Below are 20,996 nucleotides of genomic sequence, written 5' to 3' on the forward strand. Positions count from 1 at the left end.
GCTATTTCCAACTCCCTCTCGCAAAAGAGCCGCTGCAATCGACTTCTGACAACCATTTGACGACATCTTCAATCCGCGTCTTCTCCGGCACAGTCAAAGGAAATCTTGCACAAAGGCTCTATCTTTGACCTACCCATACCTCGTCTCACCGACATTCCGCGATCCAAAGCATATTAGGGCGCTGAAGACTGCTTAAGCGACTGGTAGAGTAGCTAGCTGGCAGCCTTGAGTCTGGGACCTTGGGACCAGGTTGCAGAGCCATTTGTGCTTCTGCTCAGATCTCTCCCTTCCATCAGGATCAAAATTCTGCTCGTATAATCCTCCATTCGGTCACAACTTTAAGATCTCGCCAAGATGTTCTTCCTCAAATACCTCACACACAAAACCGAGCTCCACCCATCCTACTTCGGGCCGTCCATGGTCGAGTTCCTTAACCAAAAGCTTCGCGATGACGTTGAAGGAACATGCACAGGCAAATACGGCTACATCATCAAAGTGGTCGGTATGATTGATGTTGGTCAAGGAAAAGTCATCCCCGGATCCGGCCTAGCTGAATTCAACTCGACCTATCAAGCAGTTGTATTGAAACCATTCAAAGGAGAGGTTATGGATGCAAAGATTACGAATGTGAACAAGATGGGTTTCTTTGCAGAGGTTGGACCGTTGAATATCTTTGTATCAAGTCATTTGATACCGATCGAGTACAGGTTTCAACCGGAAAGTAATCCACCAGAGTTCGTCAGTGCAAGTGATAGGTTGGTGAAGGGAAGGAAGGTGAGGATTAAAATTGTTGGTACGAGGGTGGATGCGAATGAGATTTTCGCTATTGGGACTATGAAGGAGGATTATCTTGGGCCTTTTGATTAGTGTACGATACATGCGGACTGGCGAGTGGTGAGGAGGAGTTGAGTGCTGCTCAAGACAGCCGTTGGAATTATTACAAAGCATACATTCTGAGCATCAGATCTGTAACAAAAGCACACACTGCAGCAAGCAAACTATGCCCACAAGCACACACCGTTCCGTTTTGATTGAGTTCAGGGCGATGTTTGGATGCAATTATGACCGGGTATCACTACCCACCAGCTCGACAAAGGCCCATCTGCCTGTCTGCTTCTTCTCTTTTGACTTGAGACAGAAGCTCACCCAGCCAGTCTCGCCCGTATTCGGGGTGAACATGTGTTCTGTCTGATTCTTTCCCACGTTCCGCTTTAATCTTTTTTTCATCCTTCGCTTGGATGTGTCAATATCGCCCATGTCGAGGGACGCATCGCTATCCTGCCCACTCTCCTCTTCTGAGGATGAGGAGGCATCTGTCATCTCCGCATCTTCCGCAGCAGCAGCAAGGTGTGTATTGGTTTTGCTACCAGGTAGCTCCTTCGCGCCGTACCTGGAGCTGAGTGGTACCTTTGCTCGCCAAGTGAGTGGCGCGTGTGGGAAACCTGCGCATGAGAGAGTTGCCCATTCCACCCTCTCTGCACCGCCTTTAGTTGAATTAGGAAGGGACATAATGCGATCGACGTGGGCAGCAATCTGAGAGATCAGCAAAGGATTCAGCAAAAGTGGGCTTTGACGGCTGCCAGCTACGGTGAGCTTGACGATCCGACCTGGCTGTGAGGGTCGCGGAGGGCTGTAGACGCAAGTGGCATCTGGCTTGTTGAACGTTCGAACAGCAGGAGCACCCAAGGAAGCCAAACCTGCCCATTCGATTGCTTCCTGCAGTCCGTCTTGATAAGTCGTCCATGAGGCTTGTGTAGAGTCCTGAGAGGGTTCTAGCTCTGTGAAGTGCCTTTCGTTCTCTCGCCACGGTGCGGATAGCGGATGTTCGGTGGGGGTCGGAATCCATACTGAGTCTGTGATCACCGGAGTGAGAGGCTGCAATGGGATAGACTCGACGTCTTGTGGTCTCACCAGATGTTCTGGGAAGCGAATCTCGTTGTCAACTGTTGAACGGGCGTTGGACTCAACAGCGGCTCTGCTGGGCGACCAAACGAAATGCATGTCCCATGTCGCGTGTTCGCTCGTGATCTCCTCTTTCGATCCTGAAGATCTTGAGATCTTGGACGAAGCATGTGTTTGCGCGATCGTATGTTCCTTAACCAACGCTTGTGCTCGTGATCGATCCCATGCCCTTATCCTATCCAATGCTTGTTGATAGCCCTTCTTGCCTGGCACAAACGACGGAGATAGGAGTGGAAGCTCGACAATAAACCGGGAATCAGGCCCGCTCGTTCGATCCGCTGCCCGACCCGAGGACAAGCGGGAAAAGTGACTCGCTCTTCCTGTCAGGCCCAGTGTCTGGTATGTATCTTTGCACAGCGACAGCACGAGTGTTCCTTGACCGTCAAGACAGACTGTGTCGTCCGAGGTGGGAGTAAAGCCAGGTGCACCAGATGCATCACTCAGCGCTATCAACGATCCGGTCTTGAGGTACGCTGTGACAAAGATAGGATCTAGTAGCAGGCTGAGCGGAACTCGAGCACTGTAAGAACGATGTGATGCTGCGAGAGCTGATATTCTGTCGATGAGAGACTGGACGGGAGATGGAAGTGGGAAATCAGCATCGACAGCAGCTTCAGAAGAGTCGGAGGAGAGCGGCAAGATGAGCTCAAGTGAACGATTGAATGGATGCGCATCGACCATCTTCTCCAGTCGCCTGTTTCGGAATGGTCCGACGTTGCTGAGTGATCTTGTCGCTTCTTCCGCAATCGATTGTGAGGGCAAAAGGTTAACGATCCATCGAGAAGGTCCAAGTTTGCGTGCCTTGTCGGAGCGAGCCGAACTGCGTTTTCGCTTGTGTGTGCTTTTTGGCGCCAGCATCGTGATCACATACCACAGAAGCAGAATCCTTCCTCTGCTCCTTTGCTTGGAGGTTGCCGCGGCCAGACGGAAGGTAACGAGGCGATGAGGTGATAAGGAAGAAGAAACTTCGGATGCTCCGAATCAAGGTGAAAAGAAATCGGTTGAGCTCTTTATGAGCAGACGCCTCAACGCGTCGCGGAAGAGTAGGAACAGCGCCAAACCAACATTCGGACCCTTTCCGAAACAAGGAAAAGAAAAGTGGGACCTGTCAAACGGCTCATCACTTCAACGGTGATCATCAAAGGGGTTTCCTCTCTTACTTTCCGTCACACTCACAACCACAAACAGGCTCACGAATGCAAGCCCCAAATCGAACTCAGCAGGAGTGATCCTCACTGGTCCAGCGTTGTGCGTTCCGCTTCGGTGTGAAGGGCGTTGCAGTGTGGGTTCAAGGTTCACTCCTTCTCAATCGTCAAGGAGGAGGCGGAGCAGCAGCGGAACAGCAGGCTACGTGATGTGATTGTACAGAAGAAGCTCTCCGCACTTATCACATCCGCATCTTCCGCGACTGCGCAGTGGAATACCCGATCTATATAGACAGGTGGTCGGGCCGTTTTCCCCTCTCCGCCAACCATCACCACCAAACCACCATCTCTCTATCAAGTAGCTTGAGCTTCTCAGAAAGCACCCTACACACCTAGCGACAGCCATAGCGTACTCCTCGCAACGCAGCAGCGGCCCTCTCAGCCATGGGCTGCAGTATCTGCCTCGATGGCTTCGACGAGGAGCAAGGCGATGCTATGCGAGGCACAGCCTTACCATGCGGCCATATCTTCCACTGGAGTTGTCTCGAGTCCTGGTTCTTTGGACCTTCCGCTGTCAACACCAGCCGCAGCAACAATCGACGATGTCCGCTCTGCTCAAAACAGACAAACCCCGCCAGCAGAATCAAGCTCTTTCCCTCCGATGGCGAGGACCTCACCACCTACCTCGACGGTCAGCGCCAACAGTCAATGCCGGCCATAAACGAGAATGGCGATCTAATCGAAGACGCTGAAGAGAACGTTCCTCGATACAACCAACTACTCAACGACCTGATCGACTTCAACACTTCCATTCAGAACTATGTGATGGCCGTGCATACTACTCGACTGGACTACGTGTACAAGTCTGGCATCAGAATCCGCAAGCTAATAGTCGATCTCACCAAAGACACTGGTCAAGAAGCGTCGGAATCGCTGATGTTGGCCTTGGACGCACTTGAGAACGCTGCTGCAGAGTTCAAAAACCTGATGAACGATCTCAACCGTAGTGTTCGCCGCAACAGGCAGCTTAAAACCAAGCTCGACAAGGAAGGGAAGGAAGCGCAGGAAAAGAAAGAACAGGCGGACCAGAAGCTCAAAGATGCCCATGTGAAAGTTGCTGATGCCGAGAGAAGGCTTATGGAAGCGAATCGGCGCGCGCACGATGTCGAACTGATGCAGGCCCGACACAAAGATCTTCTTGCGACCATTTGGACCGAGCAAGAGGCTCTCAAAAGGAAGGAAGCTGAGCTTCGAAGCCAAAACAACAAGGTTCAGCTCGAAACGAATCTGAAGCTCTCGAATATGAAACATCAGACCGAACGGCAGCTCGTGGATATGCGCGAAAAGATGGAGGAAGCGTTGAGAAAGTGCGCGGCAGCGGAGAAGGAACGTATACTCGTACACGACAAGAATTGCATCCTTGCAGATCAGCTTCGGATCAAGAATACCAAGAAGAACTTAGCTCCTCCGGGTGCTTCCGCGGCCAAGTCTGGCGGTATGGCGGAGAAGGATCGTCGCATTCGAGCTCTTGAAGTCGAACTCGAGAATAAGACAAAGTTGTTGGAAGAGCTTGTTGGCATTACTCCGAGTCAACGTCGCACTGTTCGCAACACCAAGAACATTGACGCCAACGTGTTGGTCGATCTGACGCGCTCAAGCAATCCTCTCGAGCACAGTAAACATGACTCTCGCGCCACTCCACGTGATGGGTTCCAGATCGGCTCGCAAGCTTCCACTTCTGCAGCCATTGCACCACCTGCGACTGGCAAAAGAGGATCTGCATCGCCCACAACACAACGCAAGGGCAGGAAGAGAGCACGCACGAGTCTCTCTGTCGAACCTGAACGACTCGATGACGAAGATGATGATGCGCAATTCCCTATGCCAGGCCAAGGAGCGCCAGCTCGGGTTCAAGGCTCTGGAAAGCCTTATCCTCCCATGCAAGCTCTTCTTGAAATGGTTCAGCGCAAACCAACCCCCACCAATCAAGCCTCTTCCACATCCGCTGAAGCACCAGGACCCGCAACAGAGACTTCCAAACCACCAACTTCAGCCAACGCCGGACAAAAGAGCCCAGCTCGTTCACCAAACAACAAACGCAAAGCTCGTGCGTCAGACACCTCCTCTAACACCAGTAAAGCCAGTTCCAATGAATACGCCTGGCTCCAAAATGCTTCCAACGTGCAACTCGGTCCGAAGCGACGCAGCAAAGCAAAGTAAGCCCCGTCTCTCCATCTCTCACCATATCGTCACATTTGCATCTCATAGATACCGCATACCCTCCCACGCAATCGTATTTCCATCACTTCGTACAGTGCTGCATACCGCCCACAGTTCATCAGTGAATCATACGGGTAAACTGACCATCCGACGAAACCTGTTTTCGGTTTGTTAACAACAAAGTATTCGGTATTGGTATCACGAGAACAGCCAGTATGCTACTGTGGAGAGTGAGGATCGAAACGAAGAGGTTCCGGAATGCGCGAAACCGTTCAGCACCTCGATAGCTGTCTGTGTTCTTGCTTCGACTGCGGTTGGGAAAGGGTTACCGCCGAGGTATCGTGTCGATCCGTTTTGTAGTGAGGGGTATGGGAGGGAGTTGGTGAGGATCATCCATCCGGATGGTTTGGTTTGGCCAGGTAATCCGTAGATGCCGGCGGGGATCAAAGGCGGTGAAGTTTGAGATCTGTTCATTTAGCTTGGTGCGAGCTGGGTATCGGAGTTCGAGGCTCCGAGTCGAACAGCACAGCCTGCGTTGGTGGAAAAGAGTTTGTCTTTGCTTTGTCTAATACGATGTTGCCCTCTTTGTGCTTGATCAGACTGAAAGTGACCCTTTTGCGCATGTCACCCATGTTCGATGTTTGTTTGTTGGGAACGACTGTCACATTGGCATGACCTGGCCGCTTTTGAGATTTATCGATCCGCTTATACTAGACGATGTGAATGTTACAGAGGTTTCATCTCATACCGCTCCCCACCTCTCGTTAACCCCTCCTGTTCAGAATCAAAGACAAGATGAGCATCACTCTGTTTTCTCCCTCCTACCACCCCTCTTGATTCGACATCGCCATCGCCACTACCAACCAAACTATACCCCAAACTCCGACCCATCTCGCGTTTAATCGCCAGCTGTTCGCTCCAAACAATCGTCACTGCTGCATGAACTAACATTGTTAACCACCAGACCAGACTACTTGGCACTCTACCCACGTAGAGCGAGGTGATGAGCAGGTTTAGGAAGTGCAACGTTAATGCGTGGTCTAGCATATGCGTTGGGCGACGGACTAAGTAGACTAGGAGTAAGATGTCTAGTGGGGCGGTTAGGAGCCAGGTTACAATAAGGACGTAAGATCTATGTGAATCTCGTGTATGGTCCCATTCCCAATGTTCGATTGCGCTTTCTACTGTAGGGGATTGGGTTGAAATTTCGGATTCGGAGGAAGGTGAGGATGGGTTGGGGTCAGAAGAGGTAGTGGTGAGGTTGGAAGATTTATAGCGAAGAATTTGTTCATGGTCCAAAACTCTCCCCTGTACCCCACTACTGCCTGGGAGAGGGGCATCTAGCCAAACATTATCCAGATTCCACCGAACTAGTACTGCTGGATCAATCTCCACTTCTCCCCCATTCCCCTCTCCCCCATCCCCTTCTCCTTCATCCCCCTCTCCTCCATCCCCCTCTCCTCCATCCCCCTCTCCCCCATCCCCATCACCTGGACCAGGGTCAATCCACCCCTTCCAGCCTTCCCTCTGATCCAAAATATCTTTTGGCGGTAACCAATCATAAGTGGGCCTAGAAGCAACTTGCCTCCAGTCGAACACCATTCCTACTTGTGTAGGGCCCCCCTCAAACATTAGAGATGATGTCTCGGCAAAGATAGCAAGAAATGGCGGCAGGAGGGTTGCAAGGATGAGGTAATGAAGCGTTTGAAGGGATAGGATTTGTGTTAGGATTCGCAATGCATCGTAGCCTTGGAGTGGGGTGCTGAATGCTTCTTTCATCGTGGAAAATCGGGTATTGAGGGTTTGAAGGTGAGGTTTGTTCAGGTATAGTCGGGAAGTAGGGTTGGAAGTGCTGCCACCGATGGTTGGAGGGATGACGACTAGCGTCAGTGGAAGTCAGGGATTGAGTTGAAGAGGAAGACCTGGGAGCCGGGCGGAACGAGAGGAGAGAAGAAGCTACGGCCAGGGGCGGCTGGGAGGCGGAGCCAAGAGCTGAAGGTCGATTTCACCTACCGTTGGCCTTGACCTTGCTACTACCCGCTGATACTTTCGCCCGTTTCGACCTCAATCGAGGAGCCAAAGTTAAATCCGTCGCACGTCCACCCACCTTCGAAGACACGAAAGCGATCTGCTGGGCTCTGCGAAGAAGAAAGAGAGCAGTCGTGGAAATGACCAAGGAAAATTGTGAGGCGCTTTGTTGGTCCTTGCTTGAGCTGCGTCGTTGAGTGCGACCGGTCGAGATAGAAGAACGAATGCAGAGGCCGTGAAAATAGAAAGGAAAGCCAGGAGACTGAAAGAAGGTGTCGGAAGAAGCAAAGAAGAACAGACGAGAAGGAGAGAAAGAAGCAAGACCCTGAAGAAGGCGAAGAGGTGTTGCTCTTCTCCACAACCTCTTTGCAAAATGCTCGGAACTCGCATTTTCTATGCTAACATCTTTTGTCGCCTTTTCACACACTATATCCTCACATCAAAACTCCAGACCATCGCAAATTTGGAAGGCTAGCCACAACAGCCATGCAATCCACCGCGAGGCAACAACAAGGAAGCAAACAGAGCTAATCTCGTGCTCCTTCAAAGATAGCAGAGGCACAAAGCAAATGAGAGAATCAAGAAGGATAACGATAGAAACCATGAATGTATTCTACGATCGAAACTGTTGATACAAATAATACAAGAGAAGGAACCAAGGTGTGATGATAGATATAATTCTCTGTGTGTGAATGTGTGAGAGTTGCGTTGAAAGACTGCGTGCAAATGAGAAGGTATCTCTGAGTAAAGGGCAAGAGGATCAGCGCTGGCGATCGTTCTCCTCCTCATGATCGTCTGCTGGAGGAGCTGACGGGGCAGAAGGAGCTGAAGCTTGAGCCGTCTTGCGCTCGTAAGCAGGCAATCCCTCACCCACTCTCCTTTCCCCTTGCTCTTCTTCACCCTCACCCAGCAGCGGCGGCGCACTGGCATCCACCCTTTCATACACCGGGACACCCACTGCTGGCTGTGAAGCGACCAGGTTCGCCAACTGTTCTTCCTCCGCCTCCTTCTGCTTTTCGCTCTTCCTTGCCGTTGGAGCCGACTCCGGCACACTAGCGCCCCCAGGAGGTACAGCAGAGAGACGATACGGTTGATCGAAAGGCGAGAAAGCTGCTTCTACCGCAGTCGGTGGAGCGGGAAGCAAAGAATGTTCTTGCTTGGCTTTGCCCTTGCCAGCTGCCGCCTTCTCTGTCGATTTGCCGCCCGCAGAAGAGACATCGGCAACATCAGCAGCAGAAGGAACTTGAAAGCCATCATCATCTACCGCCAGCGCCGGAGCTGAGGGACCCGAAGGTACACCACCGCCGCTGCCACTTGCACCAGCATCTTCGCCATATGCAGGAGCAGCTGCATTCGCCACAGCACCAGGAGCTGAAGGCATGCTAGCAGTAGCCGACAGTGCAGCCAGTACAGCTTTATCGTCTGTTGCAATGTGTGCAGCTGTTGGTCTCGACGTGGACTCGTCCTCCAACGCCGCTGGGTGCGAATTGGCTAGAACAGCATTGATGATCTCAGTCGGCACCGTAGCATCACGCTCCTCGGGAGGCGGGAAGCCGTTCTTAGCATCGCCACTCGACAAAACGGCTGCAAGCGCTGTACCGTCGTAGTTTGAGCTAGAGACGCCACCAGAGCCGGAGGGAATGTAAGCTGGAGGCATGTGTCGCATGTCATCGTGTGCATCGGCTGCTTGGAAGTCGCTGTCGTCCAACAGAACGCGTCGAGGCGAATGAGGCTCCACAATGTTGCTACTGCTGTTACCACCTTGGGTGTCGGGATTGGACGAAGATCTGCCTTCGGAAGAAGACGGATCGGCATGCCTCTGTGTACCGCTGTCCGGATGTGGTGGTGGTGGTGAACGAGGTCGATTGGCAAGGAGGTCTGAAGTAGGACTGCCATCGTTGAGAGTAGTCGAACCATCCGTTCTTGCGCTGCTTGCTTCTCGTCCCCTACTAGCCGAATCACCAGTCTCGCCATTGACGACACGTGAAATCTCGGCACCGTCGCTATTATAGGTAATCTCGACCGACTCCTCCTGGGCACGAGGATCGCCCAGCGCAAGACGTCTTGGCGACCTACTAGATGGAATCGAAGTACCATCGCTTGTGCCACGAGCCGTCTCGTTACTACCGCGCAGATTACTCCTAGTCCAACGCGAAACGAGATGCCTGTGGCGTTTGACAGCACTCGATGAGCCAGACGAAGGATCATCAGAATGCTGATCATTACCGTCCTTCTGAGAGGGCTTCTTACCTATCCCTAATCTCCGCTTCAATCTCGCACCAGGCATGCCAGAGTCTTTCTCTGTAGGATCAGAGAATCGACCGATGGTCATGCGCTCTTCGATACGTGCTAGTGCCTCTTCGTCGTCCAAGCCTGCAAGTTGATCATCGAACTTCCTCTCGCGCAAGAAGACAGCGGCACCAATGAAGAGGACGATGAAGATGGCAAGGAAGATGGAAGTGATGATGATGGCTTTCTGCTGGAACCAGACACTGCGTTCTGGTCTGCTCCATGAAGAAGCAATGCTGGATGGGTAAGTGGATGGTAGCGAATAGCGTTGTGAGGCGGATGAGAATAATGCTCGAGCGGCAAACTCGTGTGCTGAAGTGGCGTCTATTGGCTCGTTGTCGAGCTGACGTACGTGCTCCGACATTGACGGGTCGCGCTCGCCGAAAAGGGCGGACTGGTCATCGTATTGACGAGCGTACTGTCGATGCAGTAGGACTGGTTCGAGATGGTCGGGAAGGTCGGGAAGGTCGGGAAGGTAGTCGTCGATATCGTCGATCGAAGAGGCATGGCTGCTATCGCGAGACTGTATTGTCGCATGTCGTGATGTGGATGGCGCTGCTGGTGAACGTCGAGAATGTGAATCATCGACGAAGTCTAGCGGTTGTAAGTCTGACAAAGACTGCTGCTTGGCACGACGATTACTGCTACCAAAGGCGTATGAGTCGACTGACATGTCGGCAGCAGCAGGGCGGTTAGCAGCCTTGACGATTTGTGCACCGACAGGCGCCATCATTGCTGGTGATGAAAGGAGAAAGGACGAAACGAGTATGGCAGCTGCTGCGGCGAAAGCAGATCTAGATGCTGGTCGACGACGAATTGGGCGTGATGTGCGACATGACGATGGTGATGTTGTTGTTGTTGTTGTTGTTGTTGTTGTTGTTGATGATGTTGATGATGCTGATGTCTGGCGGTGTGATGTTAGTGACGCTGAGCGGCTCGTGACGCCGAAAGCAACACCATGCCGGAGTGTGTTCCGCCGCATGGTGAGGGAGGAGGTGGTTAAAGGCGAGCGGCGTGGCGTGTTAGGCTGGATCACCAGATCAAAGTGGGGAATGCATGCGTGCTGAAGAGCCGAAAGGCGTTGGTATCGATGATGAAGAAGAGGAGGAGGAAGAGGAGAGTGTAGTTTCAAGATGGAAGAAAGTGGTGAACAAGTGATCTGTTGAGTGAGAAGGCTAAAATGAAAGCGAGCAGGAAGTCGCTGTGAAACAAAAGCACTGGTGGGACGTTTCAAGGCCGGCACAACGAGGCTTTTGAGATTTTAGACCTGTGAAGATCAGGAACCGAGATGCCGGAGGTTCGTGGTAGTTGGAATGCTCGATGGATAATGAGATTCGGAGCGAGCGTGTGTGAAGTGGCTGAAGGTCGTAGTGGGTGTGTCAGCACGTTCTGCCACGAAGGTAGAGTGGCAGATGCAATGAAGGCTGTCAGAATCGGAGCGATGGGATGATGAAGATGAAGCGAGGCTGGAAAGGTATGAAGAAGCCGAGATTGCAACAGCCACGACTGACAGAAAGGGTATATGAGAGAATGATGCGTGTGTACGGCTACACTGAGGCTGGTGAATGTTGTTGTCGACTGAGTCTGCAATGCGAAAGGATGTAGTGATGCGTGGAAAACGTGCGTGCTGTGTGGGGTGGAGACAGCGTATGTGGTGAAGATTCGACAAGGACGACAACGACGACAACGACCAGACGAGAGAGAGCTGCCTCGAGACAGAGATAGGAATTGAGTGGAAACGGAAAACGGCGTTCCAGTTGAGTGCGAAGCACATTCACCGAGGACTTTGCGGCAGTGGCAACTCGGCGGCACAGCGGCACAGCGGCACAGCGGCACAGCAGGCGAGAGAGGACAAAGCGCAGTAAAACGCAGCACAGCACAGTACAGCACAGTACACAATTCTGGCACAATTGAGAGCCAAATTGAAACGCGAAATTAAACGAGCCAAAGGAGAAGGAGGAGAAGGAGGAGGAGGAAAAAAGTTGCGAACGAATTTCAGAAGGGCGTAAAAATCGGCAGGCAGAAGAGGAATTCAAGTGCCGATATTGCAAGCTGTTCAGGATATTGAATTGGCGCGAGGTCCAACTAGAATTCAAAAGGAAGCTCATCGCTTTCAAAACAGCAGCAGCAGCAGCAGCAAGCACAAGCATGTTGCCACTACCACTGGACTTTTGGCAGAGAACTGAATTTTGAAATTTTCTCCTCTGTACACTACAACTGCTTTTATATTTGCCGACCGACTTTCGGAACAACCGAGGCTTCGCCTTATCGTCCGTATGGTCACGTCGGCCTAACACCCTTTCTGGCCGCGTCAAGTCCATAAATGATGCTCCATTGTCCTTTTCTCGGTCGTCCTTCCTTGGCACTGGAGATGTCAGATTAGATACCACTGCACAATTTCGTTGAGCAAGAGAGGCCAACTGTGCGACCCTTGAACCCTTTTTCAGCTTTTTGACAGCAGCGAGAGACACAACAGCTGCCATCCTCAGCTCTGCGTTTCAGCCCAAGTCACTCACAATGTCAGCTCTGCGTCTCTGTCGGGCCCCCTTCCGATCGCTCTGTCATCTTCTTCGGCTTCTCCGCTCGCCATCCTAGCAGAACATTCCGGATTGACACCATCCTTGCCAATCTTGCCAATCTCATATTATTATTGTTTTGCGATGAAGGTAGCAATCATCGGCGCGGGCCCAAGCGCCCTCGTCACCGCCAAAACCCTTCTCGAGGCCTCTTACTCCGACCCCACCTTCCAACCCTCGATTACCATCTTCGAATCTCAATCCGACATCGGCGGCACATTCCGTTACCGCACCTACTCCAACGCCACCCTCGTCTCTTCCAAACAGCTCACCTCCTACTCCGACTTCCGTCTCCCCCTCGAACATAAAGATCATCTTACACTCGCAGAATACGTTCAATACCTCGAAGACTACACCACACACTTCAAGCTTAGGGAAAGATGCGAGTTTCGTATGCGAACCAAGGTGATCAAATCTGCCAAACTTGATGGGGGGCATCTCTTGCGCTATAGGTCTCTGGAGCAAGGCAATGAGGGGGCGCAAGATCAATCCGAGCTATTCACCCATCTTTGTGTTGCTTCTGGCTTGCATGTTACTCCTGCGCTGCCCAACATTCCCGGCTTGCCGCCGACGATCGAGGCGGATCAGAAGGTGACCAACTGGATGGGATCAGAGGAGATGGTCGCTTCTCGTATCCCAGAGCCAGTAGAGCATGCCAAGGATGCTTCGCAGATCATTACTCTCCATTCGTCGCAGTACAAAGACCGCTCCTTGTACCGCGCCAAGAGAGTCATGATTCTCGGCACGGGTGAAACAGGAATGGACATGGCATATGAAGCTGTCAAAGCTGGTGCAAAGGAGGTTGTCCTTTGCACCCGTTCCGGCTTCCTCCTCTTCCCTGCCGTATTGGCTGATTTCGTCGTCTTCGGTAATGTATTCGACGGGAATCTACCCATCGATGGCTTGATCACCAACCTGTTCGAGACTGCATACGTTCATCCCTGGGTAGCAGGTGCTCATTTGCGCTGGTTCCTCTCCGACTTTGTCATCAAGCGCCTGCTCTGGTGTCTCACCGGCACACAAGCAGGCTGCAACCAATGGGTCGGAGAACTCGAACCGCATCGATTGGGCCGCGCGTACACTTTCCTCAATAAATCCAGCAAAGCAATGCCTTACATCAACCGAGGATGGAAGAAACGGAATCGCTATCTCGAGAAAATCACAAGCTACCTCGACCCACCCACAGTCAAACCCGAAGAAGTATCCGTCGACCTCGCACCCTTCCCCGCCCGAGTTTGCCAAGATGGCACAGTAGAATTCCTCCGCAATGGCCGCAAGGAGGATCTCAGAATGCGCAACCGAACAGTCAAACCCGATGTAGTCGTCTACGCTACAGGATACACCCAGCAATTCGACTTTTTATCCAAAGAATATCCAGTACCAGCCACCGTTCGATGTCGAGATGTGTTCGATCCCGAGGACCCTACCGTTGCATTTATTGGCTTTGTCCGTCCCGGCGTTGGAGCTATTCCACCAATTGCTGAGATGCAAGCTCAACTTTGGACCCTCATCTTGCGGAATAAGATTCCCGCCCCGCTGTCTACCCCGCACTACTACCTGTTGGTGAAGGAGAATGCAAGGATCAAGTATGGTGTCGATTACTCTTCCTACGTTTCCACCTTGGCAAGGGATATGGGTAGTGCTCCCGGGTTGGTAGAGTTGTGGTGGCAGTATGGATGCAAGGTTACGCTGATCTATTGTTTCGGTGCGGCATTCCCGACATTTTACAGGTTGTGCGGTCCGTATAAGCATAAGGATGCAAAGAGAATTGTGGAGACGGAGATTTATGATACGATTCGGAGGAGAGGGGTGGTAGGCAACCTCATCATGGGTCTCATCCCTATGATCTTTTATGCATGGATCAATTTGACAGCTTACATCCTGGAGATGGTTTATAACGCTCTTTCGACTCTCACTAGGCCCTTTTCACCGTCAGTGAAGGGGAAGAGCTTGCAAACGGAGGGCTGCATGAAAGCTAGAAGGTTTCAAAGCGATTTCGAACCTCTCAATCCCTCCGCCGCCCCTGTGGAGGTGAACGGAGTCAAGGGGGCGGGGCAGCAAGGAAAAGGCAGGATGCTGCGATTGTTTGCGTTGCTAACAGCAGTAGTAGCAATGGTAGGCCCAGGAGGAGTGGAAGCGAACACAGAGATCCAAAACTTTGGTCCAGTCTTGTGCAGAGCAGACGAGTATGGTCATTTGGCTGCAAAGGCTGCTGATCAACTTTCTTCCACTTGGTGAGTTTGAGACTTGTCCTCGTGTGTTTTATACAGCGCAACTGCATCAACTGTTGTCAATCCACACTTGTTCGTATGCCTTCGTATGAAGCATTTGCCTGATGAGCCACATTCACTGACTCCATCTCTCCTTAACCGTGCAGGCCTGTCATTCGTCCCTCCTCAACACCGTCAATATTCTCCATCGTCCCCTCTCCACCCTCCGCTTCAAACTCCACCGGCGCGTGGTTGACGCTTGATCTATCGAACAACAACCAATTTACCCTGCCCTCTCCTCGCGACGCCGCTTTGTACTTGGACCTAAACCCCCGCGATCGATGGGTACGACAAACGATCGATTCTGTAGCTTGGTTCTTTACGAAACGGTTCGCTGTTCGGAGTTCTATCGCGGCAAACCTGGCGTTGGACGGGGAACTGGAGATAATGGGTGTTGAACAAGTCTTAAAGTGGGGTGGGGTTGAGTGGAAGGCTGAGTTGGTCGACGCGCAACCTATCCAATCTGAAGGCAGCCGAGCCGAGCGGAGGACGATGATTGAGCGAGTGCCGAATCATGCGATTGTGACTAGTGTTGTGCCTAGGCAGACTGCTGCACCCCAATCACCAGAAAAGGCTAAAGAAAGTGGTGGTGGCGATATCGTGTTCAAACAGACCCGAGGGTCCAAATTGAAAGGGGAAATACTGGCTACTGAAACGATCACTCTTAATAAAGACGAGAGTAGTGCTCCCCGCTTTCCGTGTCCTAAGCTTTATCTCCATTTCAAGGTTCGAGAGAGTGGGGTCAGCATTCCTCCCGTAGGCGGTCTTGAGGGGGTGCAGGTGCAGGGGATGTGGCAGGTGTTGTTCAGATTTGCAGAGACGGTGTTTGGAGGCCTTGCATCAAGCCGAGGAGAAAAGGAAGGCGAGGAGCAAGTGGCGGGAACAACACCGATTCACATCACGTTGGAAAGGTTGTATCTGGGTCGAGTACCGGCGACTGCGCTTGGTGCTGGATGGTTGCTGGTCGTAGCAGCTGTCATTGGCTGGTTGGGGATTCGGCCTTTGTTGGAAGCGTCACTGCCGAAGCTTTCAAAGGGCGAGAAAGACGAGTAACTTGACGCTAGCACACTGCAACCGCATGTCATTATCCAAACATGAACTGAGTCCGATTACGAGTAAGAGGGTATGCGTGTATACAATAGTCTAAGCAACATCAAGGTATCTGTGAAACATCATCACTGAGCTCTACCCCTTCAACGCCTTCTTGGCATTCTTAAAACTCAAATGAGCCAACGCATTATACAAATTGAACAACCTCGCACATTCCTTATCCTCTTCAAACGGATATTTGGCCCCGATCGCCACCGCTGCCGCATATCCACTGACAATCGCAACCTCTTGCATATTCACCAGAGTCCAACCACCACAATAATTCGTATGGTTAGCACCATTAATCAACCAAAGCCAAGGCACAACATATGCGTAGTGTGTCCAGCGATGCGATTGCTGTTTCCACCACTTCTCAAGGATGATTTTATCCTTGCAGATCTCGCCACGGGTCCATTTTTCGGAAAGTTCTTTGTTAAGGAAGATCGTTTGGAATACGTGGTCTTGCACCGGAGGTTCCTTTAACTCGTCTGCGTTGGAAGAGGCGAATGGTGAGAGTTCTTTTTCTTGTGAGTCTCCTTGCTTGCCGTGTGGTCCTTGACGTTCGCGTGGGGGAGCAGATTCGGGTGAGCGGGCACCACGTTCTCGTGGCCCAGTGGGTCCGACACCGGAGAATTGCGGTTGATAGTTGGTCAGGTCGAAAGACATTTCAATCAGGGCTGGATCGTCTTGGTACATCTTGATGAGGTAGAGAGGTTTCCAGTTCTTTTCGGCGAATTCGAACGATTCTTTCGTCTCCTTGTCATCGCGGTTTTTGGCGTTGTACTTGGGATCGTACGTCATTTGGTAGTGTTTGGACATATACTCGTAATCATTGTGAGTGGTGGTAATGTCCCAGCGGTAAAGGATCGAGCCGAGGATCTTGCGTTCTCTCCAAGTCGCTGCTTTGTTGAGAATCTTAAGCGAGGTATCGGCATCGCAGGCTAGGATGAGCTCGTCGAAAACTTCCACCTGCTCCTCTTCATCACCCGTAGTGAGAGGTTTACCTTCCTTATCGACCCTACGAGAAGTAATGAGCATGTTTCCTCCGCGCTTGCGTGCTTCTTTGGTGTTACGTTGAATTTCGGTAACTTCCCGGGAGGTTTCGACGCGAATGTTGCCATTCTTGGTAATCTCATCCTCCCATGCGGCATACACTCGGGCTAGCTCGGGGAAAGCCATCATGGTCGGTACACTAGCCAACAGACTATCCTCGGAAAACTCGAAGAGCCTCATACTAGGATCCAAGAAAACCCTCTCCAAGATCGCCGACGAGATGTGTTTCGTATCATTCCCCGTCCCAAAGAACAAGGCTACCAACGGATAAACCATCCTCTCGCCAAACTCGTCGGAAAATGCAAACATCTTCAACATCCTATGAACGGGAATCACCGCAAACAGCACCTCAAACCTCTTGATTGTTTTGAGTGTTGTGCCGAACCTGTTGATATCTTTGGAATACTTTTCGACGAGTTCCGAGGGGAAAACGTTAGACCAGAAGGATTCTTTTCCTTTACCGAACGAGATTTGCATTCCGACTTGCTGTGCTTTGAAGCCCAAGACGTGCTCGAAGACTTTAAAAGTATTGTAGAAGACCGGAGATGCTCCTTGAACTCCATCGTTGATGTATTGCGATCGGTACTTGGCTGGGTCGGGGAGTTGGTAGGACGTTGCGGAGCCGCCGAGGGAACATTGCTTGTCGTAGAGAGTAACGTCGAATTCGAAGGGTGAGAGGGAGAAGGCGTGACATGCGGACATGCCAGATGCTCCGGCTCCGACGACGATGACTCGCTTCTTGTTCTTGGTTGGGGGGTGGGCGGCGTGGCCGTGGCCGTTGCCGTTGCCGTTGCCGTTGGTTGTGGACGACATGCTAGGGATTCTGAGTCTAGGATGGGGTAATCAGGATGCCGTTATCGTGGTAGGGAGAGAAGAAGAAGCTTGTCTTCGAAACAGTCGATATCAAGTCAGCTGGAAAGAGGACATCAGTCATCCCAATGTAGGAGGACCCTTGAGCGAGATATGATTCCGGCAGAAGCGGTTGGTTGAGTAAGGGAAGCGTCACGAGAATAGTGCAAAGGGTTCATTAGCAAAGCGCTGTGCAGACGTCACACAGTATCCGCCGAGCGTTTGCCGTTTGACAGCTGCACCTCGTGCATAAGTCAGTTAACCTTCTCCACTTCGGTAAACGGCGTATCGGGAAAGTGGGGGTCGGGGGATCGGGGGATCGGCGATGTCAGAAAGAAGAACCCTGAAAGTGGCTGCGCAGAACAAAGGAAGGCCAACACTTTCGAATCCTGCACAGCTCATTTCTCCATGGGCTGCTTCCGAACAGTTTGTCATGGGCCTGGATGCTCAAGAAGCAGGAGGGTCACGGGTTCATATGGAAGGAGCACAGGTATCGAAGATCTAGTCGAGATCAGTAGAGAGCATGGTCATAGTGCAGTCTCCATGGAGACCATGGACTCCTATGGACTCACATGCAAAGGAGGGCCAAGCACAGCCACAAGGAGGACCAAGCTCAAGGAGCAGGCACAGCCACGAGGAGGACCAAGCTCAAGGAGCAGGCACAGCCACGAAGAGGACCAAGCTCAAGGAGCATGCAGATGGTTACCACTCAGGGGCTCGAGAGACAAGAGCCAAAGGAACTGTCACTGATCAAAGGAGGAGGAGCAGTGTCGAAGGAGTTGACACCAGGTCATGAGGAGGAGGAGCAGTGTCGAAGGAATCGACACAGCTCAAGAGGCACAGGGGTGCCAAGCAGGAGAGGCCCCTGAGCAGTACTCGATGAAGAAGGTACTCTCTGGAGAGAGAGAGCAGGAGCAGCATCGCTGGTGATGCTGAGTAGAGGTATATAACCATGCTTTCTCATCATCAAAGGTCGAGTGGATCCTCATCCACTCTACACTCACCATAACTAGTTATCACTTCAGCATAAGTATATATTAGTTTCAGTCAGCATAGCAGCAATCCATCAAAGGTTGCTCCTCATTGTAGTGTGTGTGTTGTATCACCACTACCTGACGTCCGAAGGTGCCCATAGCAGGTTAGCAGTCCGGATCAAGATAGAACCGAAGGCAGTAGTCCACTGCAGTCTGGGGATCACTTCAAGCATCAAGTCAACACACTGGACACTCGTGTTGACGCCACCAACCTTATCACCAACACCATCAACCTCATTATCATCAACATCACCAATCTTATCACCAACACCATCAACCTCATTATCATCGACATCACCAATCTCATCACCAACACCATCAACCTCATCATCATCAACACTCACACCAGACCTTGGTGTCATCATAACATTGATATTGATCATGCCGAGCTACCCCTGAACGGAGTGTCCACAGAGGTCAGCCGAAACCTACGATAGTATATACAACGAACGCCACCTGCTGTCACTGCACAATTTGATAGTCACCAAGTATCTCGACAGACCGACCTGGGTTTCAGGCGCGAGACCCCTGACATTAGAGTGGATCATTCAAGCAGCTCCTCACGATCACCATGACGGACCCAGACCTCAACAATAAGCTCGATAGACTACTCACTCTATTGGAAGCACAGCTAGAGCTTACCAGACAGGGTCATCGAGAGGAACGATTACAACGAGCTCAACTGAGCAGGGAGGAGACAATGGACCTCTCTCACTCAGAAGACCAAGCAGGAGGAGGAGATGAGTCTATGATAGGAGACCCACATACTCCTACTCCGGCTCCACGACCAAGATGATCAGTCTCATTCAACCTGGATGAGCAGGAGGACATCAACTACGAGAAGTATGCTTCACCTACTGGGCCAAGATATGTCAAGACTAAGCTGGACCCCTACAGCAGGACTAGGATGGACCCTTACCCCCTGGACCACGAGGAGGATACCAGCATCATGGCAGAGCTTAACCGGTCAAAGCCCATCGCCACCCCCTTTCCAAAGTTCAATCCCCAAGACATGGAGATCTTCATTCTAGAAGCCGAAGCATGGTTTAAGTTCAACCAGGTGTATGAGCAGTCTAGGATGATCAATCACATGGGTGCTCAACTGGAAGGGACAGCAAGAGAGTGGTGGACCTCCAAGCTCCGTATTGATAGAGCTAGAGAAGGAAGGTTGTTCAATGATTGGCACTACTTCACAGAGTGACTGTCAGAGCAGTTCAACCCACGCAATGCTAGGATGGAGGCATACAACAAGCTGTTGGCTCTCAGACTCACAAGTGATGCTCCTGGTGCCGCCACACGTCATGTAGAGCAGTTCAGAGACTTGGAAGGACAGGTCAACCTAGATGACAATGAGCTAGTGATTGATCTCTTCAGAGGTAGTCTCACTCGTAACATACAGGAGAAGTTCGAGAGGAATCCACCTGGGAAGAGATGGGAGTGGTATCGAGAGGTCAAGGAGATCGATCAACAGAGGATGCTACTACAGCAGTCCTCAGCTAGACACTCACTCCCAAATGCCACGTCACCTCCACTAAGAACTGGGTCTCGGCCAAATCAAAGTTCGATCCCCATCTGACAACCCACTCAACCTTATCCAGCTCGATCACCATCACAAGCAACTACACAAGCAACTATACAAAACCTAAACCGACCCCTTCCTCATCATCCCACCCAACCCTCGAAGCAAGGAAGCCCTGCTCCATCAGGTATCAACACCTGTCATGTATGCAAGGGTATCGGCCATTGGGCCAGAGACTGCCCCAGCAGGAGGGTAGACCCTCTTAGCTCTCAACCCATGGGACCAAAGGTTATGGTCACCACAGCAGACCCCTTTGAGGAGGCCACCGACTCAGGAGATGGCCACACAGGCAGTACTGAGACGGGTGACCCCGAGGCCATGGACCTTAGCTCATACCAGCAACCCATGGACCTCGACCATGAGGAGGAGGAGCATGATGATGATGACAATGAGGGAAACGTCAGTGGGGTGATGCACTGATGGCATGCATTGCTCTACAAACCTCCTCGCCATCACTCTGTATATATCAAGAGTGTCAAGTATGTTTCTCTACCAGTGGAGGCAAAGCAGTACTGGAGCTCTCTGGAATGGTTCAAGACCATCCTGCTTGGATACTAGCTGATACTGGTGCTGGTTTGTCCATAGTCTCAGATTCTTTCATTAGTAAGTACCAAATACCCACAAAACCCATAAAAACAAGATCGATCCATGGTGTCACCAGGCACCAACTCTCCATCAATAGTTCTGCGAGCATGCAGGTATCTATTGGTACACACAATCTGGGTGTGGTCGAAGCTTCAGTGGCCGACACTGTGGACTATGACCTCATCCTGGGGTTCACTGAGCTACAGAGGCTCAAACCCACCATACAATGGGATACGGGCTAGCTGGAGTTCAAGACTCAGGAGCAGGACCGACCCCCAAGGAGACCCCCTGAGGCAGCAAGAGCAGGGGACCTAACC

General features: G+C 51.7%; 7 protein-coding genes across 7 annotated transcripts; 3 read left to right on the top strand and 4 right to left on the bottom strand.

The window, feature by feature from the left end:
* Nucleotides 1–354: 354 nt before the first annotated feature.
* Nucleotides 355–867, top strand: UHO2_05792 (putative DNA-directed RNA polymerase II chain Rpb7; the record flags this gene model as incomplete). The annotated part of the gene is made up of 1 exon (XM_041558691.1): nt 355–867. The coding sequence occupies one exon, from the start codon at nt 355–357 to the stop codon at nt 865–867; it is 513 nt and encodes a 170-aa protein (XP_041414625.1).
* A 192-nt stretch (nt 868–1,059) lies between these two features.
* UHO2_05793 (uncharacterized protein) lies at nt 1,060–2,820 on the bottom strand (the record flags this gene model as incomplete). Its single annotated transcript, XM_041558692.1, has 1 exon — nt 1,060–2,820. The coding sequence occupies one exon, from the start codon at nt 2,818–2,820 to the stop codon at nt 1,060–1,062; it is 1,761 nt and encodes a 586-aa protein (XP_041414626.1).
* Nucleotides 2,821–3,551: 731 nt separating this feature from the next.
* UHO2_05794 (uncharacterized protein) lies at nt 3,552–5,327 on the top strand (the record flags this gene model as incomplete). Its single annotated transcript, XM_041558693.1, has 1 exon — nt 3,552–5,327. The coding sequence occupies one exon, from the start codon at nt 3,552–3,554 to the stop codon at nt 5,325–5,327; it is 1,776 nt and encodes a 591-aa protein (XP_041414627.1).
* Nucleotides 5,328–6,053: 726 nt separating this feature from the next.
* On the bottom strand, nt 6,054–7,106 carry UHO2_05795 (uncharacterized protein; the record flags this gene model as incomplete). Its single annotated transcript, XM_041558694.1, has 1 exon — nt 6,054–7,106. One exon carries the CDS (start codon nt 7,104–7,106, stop codon nt 6,054–6,056), a length of 1,053 nt encoding a protein of 350 aa, XP_041414628.1.
* A 1,009-nt stretch (nt 7,107–8,115) lies between these two features.
* Nucleotides 8,116–10,374, bottom strand: UHO2_05796 (uncharacterized protein; the record flags this gene model as incomplete). Its single annotated transcript, XM_041558695.1, has 1 exon — nt 8,116–10,374. One exon carries the CDS (start codon nt 10,372–10,374, stop codon nt 8,116–8,118), a length of 2,259 nt encoding a protein of 752 aa, XP_041414629.1.
* A 1,930-nt stretch (nt 10,375–12,304) lies between these two features.
* On the top strand, nt 12,305–15,543 carry UHO2_05797 (uncharacterized protein; the record flags this gene model as incomplete). Its single annotated transcript, XM_041558696.1, has 2 exons — nt 12,305–14,454; nt 14,598–15,543. 2 exons carry the CDS (start codon nt 12,305–12,307, stop codon nt 15,541–15,543), a joined length of 3,096 nt encoding a protein of 1,031 aa, XP_041414630.1.
* A 132-nt stretch (nt 15,544–15,675) lies between these two features.
* UHO2_05798 (uncharacterized protein) lies at nt 15,676–17,445 on the bottom strand (the record flags this gene model as incomplete). The annotated part of the gene is made up of 1 exon (XM_041558697.1): nt 15,676–17,445. One exon carries the CDS (start codon nt 17,443–17,445, stop codon nt 15,676–15,678), a length of 1,770 nt encoding a protein of 589 aa, XP_041414631.1.
* Nucleotides 17,446–20,996: the final 3,551 nt, after the last annotated feature.

This window comes from Ustilago hordei, assembly GCF_900519145.1.
Source record: "Ustilago hordei strain Uho2 genome assembly, contig: UHO2_contig_15, whole genome shotgun sequence".
Taxonomy (NCBI): Eukaryota; Fungi; Basidiomycota; class Ustilaginomycetes; order Ustilaginales; family Ustilaginaceae; genus Ustilago; species Ustilago hordei.